Genomic DNA, 6,706 nt, shown 5'->3' on the forward strand with positions numbered 1-6,706 from the left:
CTCTGGGTACAACTCAACATTAATTAAGCCAATAAATATATTATTGAACACATGCTGGCGCTGGGGCTATAGTGCTCAGATGTGGTTCCGGCCATGATATACTCTTGTGAATCCTGAATTCATAGAACCCTTTTGTTAAATATTTAAAAATTAAAAAAGAAAAAACAGAACTAAAGCTAACACATGGTATTTGCAGGACTAGGTGGGAAACAAAGAATGAAGTGGGTATCAGAGCTGGGGCTTCTCTTAATAAACCCATCTTGGTATTTGTGTGCTTGTTAGGAAAAATCCGCCAGAACCACAGAATTTAAGAAAGTGTGTGTGGGGTGGGAAATAGGACAAGCGACAAGTCACCTTTGCTTCTCCCCATCTTCCAGAGAAGTTACTGAGGATGGACTCCTGTTTATCCCCTTCTTTCCAACATGTAACATGGCTGGAAAAGCCAGAGGCTTGGAGACAAAGCACTAGCCCAAGTAAGGCCCAGACATCGGGGCTGTCCTAGCTAAGTAAACACCATTGTATACATTCCTCAGCTCTGAGACCCTTTTCCCTTCAGCTTTCCTTTTGCTGGTCTGGGACCCATTGGAATATCAAGCAGGTGGCTTTCAGTTATAGGGGATTGTGGCTACCTAGCCAGTAGTTGGAAGAGTGAGTAGATATTTAAATATTAAAAAGGCAGCCTACTATTTTTAGAGTGTCTTACAGCTTATAAAGCTTTGGTATCTACCATCTCATCTATTTACACTGGGTCCTCAGGATGATTTATGAAGTAGAGAATTGCTATTATCTCCATTTTAGCGGGGGGATCACCAAGCCCAGAAAAGTTGGTGTTGTCATTCTGGTGTTAGAGGAATTACAAAAGCACAGAGAAGGGGCATCATCCTGACTGCAGCAAGAGGATCAATCAGGGAAGGCTTCCTGGAGGTGACCCAAGAGCTGAGTGTTAAAAAAAAATCCACAAAATAGGTGAAGGAGTGGAGAGTCCAGGTAAATGACTTCACAAAGGTTTGAAAATATGACGAAGCCTGGAGAGGCAAGACGGAGCAAAATAAAGATGGTGATGGTGGGGACCATGACAATAGCTAACACCTATCTACGCTTACCAAGTTTGGATACTGTTAGAATACACACTGTCCTAAGTGGTTTATTTGGCCATGAAATTAAAAGACGCTTACTCCTTGGAAGAAAAATTATGACCAACCTAGATAGCATATTCAAAAGCAGAGACATTACTTTGCCGACTAAGGTCCATCTAGTCAAGGCTATGGTTTTTCCAGTGGTCATGTATGGATCTGAGAGTTGGACTCTGAAGAAGGCTGAACACTGAAGAACTGATGCTTTTGAACTGTGGTGTTGGAGAAGACTCTTGAGAGTCCCTTGGACGGCAAGGAGATCAACCCTGGGATTTCTTTGGAAGGAACGATGCGAAAGCTGAAACTCCAGTAGTTTGGCCACCTCATGAGAAGAGTTGACTCATTGGAAAAGACTCTGATGCTGGAAGGGATTGGGGGCAGGAGGAGACGGGGACGACAGAGGATGAGATGGCTGGATGGCATCACTGACTCGATGGACGTGAGTCTGAGTGAACTCCGGGAGTTGGTGATGGACAGGGAGGCCTGGTGTGCTGTGATTCATGGGGTCACAGAGTGGGACACGACTGAGCGACTAAACTGAACTGAACTGAACATTAATTCTCACACCTATCTTGTTAGGTAGATACTTTTATTATCCCATTTTATTACAGATGAGGATAGGAAACTAAGGCACAGAGAAATCACATAATATAACTTGAGAAATGTGGCCAAAATCACATACGATCTTGTGTGCTAACTTAAGAAGTATGAGTTTCATCCTAAGAGCCAAGGGCACCTCCCACTCTGTGCATGAAAGATTCTCAGCAGAGAAGATGGGCACAGATTTGTGATGTAGAGAGCCTTCTCTTGTTCAGGGTGGACTGGGTGTTGGGCAGGGGAAAACTGAGGAGGCTCCTGGTTCAAGAACCTAAACAGAGACAGTGGGAGTGGAGAGCAGAATGCCAGTTTCTTGTGGGTAAGAAACTGACCCCCACATGTTTCTGCTTTCTCTGCCTGTAAAGGCAGAATAATATATATCCACCTACCCGCCTCAGGAATTGCTAGAAAATTAATGGGGTAGAAACCTGACTGGCTTTCATGTGTTAAACAACACCCTGAACCACTGCTGGTGTTCTTTAAATGCTGAGCATATAAAACGTGCTCTGACCGGAGGAGCCAGGAATAATTATAGTTTGCGAATCATTGTTAATTTTACCACAGATTTGAAATCCTGAACTTTCTCAATGATTCAAAAAAGAGATAGCAACACTTGCATCCCATCCCAGTAGCCACACAGAAGCGGACAAGTAATTTCTCACAAGCTCCATTCATATTTGCAGTGGTTCAGCTACTTACATTGGGCATAGTGAAAGAAAAGCAATGATTTGTTCTTTTAGAATCAAATTATACAAGGAACTCCTTACAGTCTTGCTGGTTCTTTGAAAGAATGTGTTCCTTTTCATCTCCCTATATTGATTACGTGCATAAATATTCCCAATTTGTGGTGTTTGAAGCAGAGGGGGGAAAGTGTTTAACAGAGCTTCTAATATCCTGGCCACCAGGACACTTGGGTTTTAACTGTGATACGGTAACAGACCTGTTTCTAAACCTTCCTTCAGATTCGGCACCACTATTTCCATAAGCACTTATTTAAGGTCTCAGAACAGCCAGGCAGAGTTGCAAAGGTATCTCCAAAGAATCTGAGGAAACTGTTGGCCCAGCGACTAAATTCTCTAAGCCTCACCTACACCACCTATGGAATGGGTCTGATAGACAGTGAATACCTGTCAGGACCTGAAGTGAGGATGAGATAATGTTTGTGTACTGTAAACTACATGCTGCTGCTAAGTCACTTCAGTCGTGTCCAACTCTTTGCGACCCCATAGACGGCAGCGCACCAGGCTCCCCCGTCCCTGGGATTCTCCAGGCAAGAACACTGGAGTGGGTTACAAACTATATAAATCCATGCTATTAAGGGAACTGTAAGACTTACGGGGGTTCGATCCCTCGGTGGAGAAGAACCCGTGGAGGAGGGCATGGCAACCCACTCCAGTATTCTTGCCTGAAGAATCTCATGGACAGAGGAGCCTGGTGGGCTCCAGTCTACAGAGTCGCAGAGTAGGACGCGACTGAAGCGACTTGGCACGCAAGCAAGGGGCTGAGAAAAGAAGCGAGGAAGTGGAAGAACTTAAAGGAGGGACGAGGGCCGGAACAAAACCTGACAGTCCCACGCCATCCTTCTCAATACAATTTCTGAGAACTCCAGCCGGGGAGAGAGGCCTGGACGCCCAAGGTTCTCGGCTGGAGGGCGTGCCTAGGGCGGGTCCCTTCTCGGGTGGGGCCGCGCGGGCCGGGGGCGGTACTCCGCCCCCCGCCCTCAGCCGAGTATCGGTTTTCCTTTCCCAGGCTTTCGGTCCAGAGGAGAGGGGACAGCCTCCGCCTCGCTGATCCTATCGCGGGCGGCGCACGGCCGGCTGAGCCTTCAATGAGAAGGGGACGAGAACCCGGGAAGGGGCGGGCGGGGTATCTATCACCCAAATACCAGCGGGTGAGTCGGCGGCCAAACCAGCCCGGCAGGTCTGGCGAAGTATAAGAGCTGGAGGGAGCGGCGGGCGGCAGACGCCTGGATACCATCGCACACGCCGGAGCCGGAGCCCTGCGGAGTCTCCAGTCCTCGCCTGCCCGCGCCGGGTTCTCGCTCCTCCGCCCCACCATGGCCCGGGGCCCGGGCCTCGCGCTGCCGTCGCCGTGGCTCCTGATGCTGGCGGCGGTGATCGGCCACGCGGCCGCGCAGAACCAGTGCGTATGTCCCACCAACAAGATGACCGTGTGCGACGAGCGCGACCAGAGCGGCCGCTGCCAGTGCCGCGTGCTCGGCTCAAACCAGGCGGTCAACTGCTCCACGCTCACGTCCAAGTGCCTGCTGCTCAAGGCGCGCATGCGCGCCTCCCACGGCGGCCGCGCGCTGGTGCGGCCGAGCGAGCACGCGCTCGTGGACAACGACGGCCTCTACGACCCGGACTGTGACCAGCAGGGGCGCTTCAAGGCGCGCCAGTGCAACCAGACGTCGGTGTGCTGGTGCGTGAACTCGGTGGGCGTGCGCCGCACCGACAAGGGCGACCTGAGCCTGCGGTGCGACGAGGTGGTGCGCACCTACCACATCCTTATTGACCTGCGCCACCGCCCGGACGCCCCCGCCTTCAACCACTCGGACCTGGACGCCGAGCTGCGGCAGCTCTTCCAGCAGCGCTACCTGCTGCAGCCCAAGTTCGTGAGGGCTGTGCACTACGAGCACCCCACCATCCAGATCGAGCTGCGCCAGAACTCGTCGCAGAAGGTCGCCGGCGAGGTGGACATCGGCGACGCCGCGTACTACTTCGAGAGGGACGTCAAGGGCGAGTCGCTGTTCCTAGGCCCCCGCGACCTCAACTTGCGCGTGGGCGGACAGCCCCTGGTCCTGGAGCAGATGCTCATCTACTACCTGGACGAGAAGCCCCCCCAGTTCTCCATGAAGCGCCTCACCAGCGGCCTCATCGCCGTCATCGTGGTGGTCGTGGTGGCGGTGGCCGCCGGCGTGGCCGTCCTGGTGATCACCAATCGGAGGAAGTCAGGAAAGTACAAGAAGGTGGAGATCAAGGAACTGGGGGAGATAAGACAGTAACCGACCTTGTAGGTACCGGCGGGGCTGGGGTGGGGTAGGGTATCGGATTTCAGCAAGGTTCCAGACCCAAGGAGTCAGTCACCCTTCTTGATTCTTGGCCCCCCGCAGGAGACATTTCTCCTCTCACTTTCCTGCCTCCCCCCACCGCCACCATATTTAATAGATCCTGTTCTCAGGGTTACCTCGCTTTCTGACTTCTGTCCTGAAGAAAGCATTTCTAAAATTCCTTCCCTTTCGGTCCAACCAGAAACCTGACTCCAAGAGTTAAGGGAAGTTTGGCATAGGGTTATGTATAAGAATCAAGTGTCTGTATGGCAACCCAGCCTGGTTTACAAATGCGGAAATCCATGCTGAAGGCTTAAACGCTTTTAGCTGGGAAACAGCTGCTGTCTTGGGTTTAAGTTATTTCATTAGCTCCACTTGTCTCGTGGCTTTCCTGATGAGTTCGCTAATTGGGCCCATGTTGTATCTTCATTTCCCATCGTTTGTATTACTGACCACACATGCTTGTCACCGGGAAAGAAGCCTGTCTGAGCTGCCTGCACACATTTTAGATGTCTTTATTTGAGGACAGACTTTGGCCCAGAAACTCAGCATCTGTTCTTCAACTTGCCCTTATTACAGCTGATACTAGTAATGTTTCTTTTGTAAAACGTTTGTACATAGGTTGTCTTTGATAATGCTGTTGTGATTTTTTAAAAAAAAAACAAACACGAATTTAATAAAATATGGAAAAGGCACAAACCAAAAGATGGAATTTGTGAAAACTTGCTCCAGATTTATATGATTTGGGACTGCTCTAATTTCCTGTGACTCAGATTTCTTACTTCAAATGCTAACACTTCTTAGCAGGATGGACCTTTTCCCATAGCCACTCTGGTGTTTCTGAGATCCCTGAGCTGGCGAGTGTAAACACAGGTGTTTCTAAATAAGGTTGTTTGGAAACCCCCTGCAGGAGGGTAGGCCTGAGGGAACCGCCTAGAACCAGCCATTGTTGTTAGGAAAGGGGACCAGCCTAAGGTTATCACCAAATAAGAATTCTCCCCTGGAGAAGAAAACTCTACCTTTGTCTCTGAGTTAAATGACTTTCCCACAGGGGCACAGCCAGTCTGTAGCGGGCTTGTGCTCTGGCTGTGTGTGTGTGCAAGTGCCCACGTAGTCTGTTTTCCTAAGATTTTACTAGTAAGGTGCTTTAAAAACTTACTGCGTTTTAGCTGCAAAAAGTCTTGTCTCACATTTGTCTTCTTGTTTTTACTCATTCACGCTTATTTATGTGAAGCAGGGTGTGTTAGAAGGTCACTGTGGGGTAGCCTAGTGGTAAATAAGTTACTGCAGTTCCTGGGAAGTTGCTGCAACCATGGGCATGTACAAAGGATGGAGTGGTACATCCCACCCCAAAGAGCTAGTTCCAGGACCTCATTTTCTTCCCCAGAATACATCTCACATTCCTCCTCTGACTTGCACTCTGGTCTATGCCTGCCCCTCAAGAATGAAGCACCAGTAAGATTTGGGGTGAGGGAGCTCTAAGCTGCTGCCTGGGCAGCTTGGGGCGGTGACTGATGTGTGCTGAAAGAATGATACCTTATGGTTCCCAGAGTCTCTTCAGCCTGCAAGCACTCCTGCTAAGGGAAGGCTCCAAACATCCTTTCAGGTGAAAATGGGGCTTAACAAGGGGAGAAGGCTGATGTAGGCTGGCTGTGGAAAGGACAGCTGACGTGCCTGAGGTTAGAATGAGAACTTTAACAATGAGAGTGAAACAACTCTCAGGCCAACTTCCCACCCCTCACCCACCCTCTGCACCCCCACTCCCCCATCACTGAGATACCTTAGCTAAAGAGACCTTGACAATCACCTCTATCCTAACCTCTCATCTTATGGATGAAAGGGTGAGTGACTTCTCAAGATTAATGTTTCTGTGACCCAGCTGAAACTAGACAGATTCTTGATTCCTCATCCAGTATTCTTTCCACTG

At 49.8% G+C, this 6,706-nt stretch overlaps 1 protein-coding gene across 1 annotated transcript; it reads left to right on the plus strand.

Annotated features, from left to right (window-relative positions):
• Nucleotides 1-3,492: 3,492 nt before the first annotated feature.
• TACSTD2 (tumor associated calcium signal transducer 2) lies at nucleotides 3,493-5,487 on the plus strand. Its single transcript, XM_040232751.1, has one exon. It carries the CDS (start codon nucleotides 3,787-3,789, stop codon nucleotides 4,732-4,734), a length of 948 nt encoding a protein of 315 aa, XP_040088685.1. The 5' UTR covers nucleotides 3,493-3,786; the 3' UTR covers nucleotides 4,735-5,487.
• Nucleotides 5,488-6,706: the final 1,219 nt, after the last annotated feature.

The sequence above is a fragment of the Oryx dammah genome, unplaced genomic scaffold, assembly GCF_014754425.2.
Source record: "Oryx dammah isolate SB20612 unplaced genomic scaffold, SCBI_Odam_1.1 HiC_scaffold_28, whole genome shotgun sequence".
In the NCBI taxonomy this organism is placed as follows: Eukaryota; Metazoa; Chordata; class Mammalia; order Artiodactyla; family Bovidae; genus Oryx; species Oryx dammah.

Excerpts from the sequence above, each read along its gene's own strand:
- TACSTD2 (XM_040232751.1), top strand. The coding sequence starts at position 3,787 with ATGGCCCGGGGCCCGGGCCTCGCGCTGCCGTCGCCGTGGCTCCTGATG.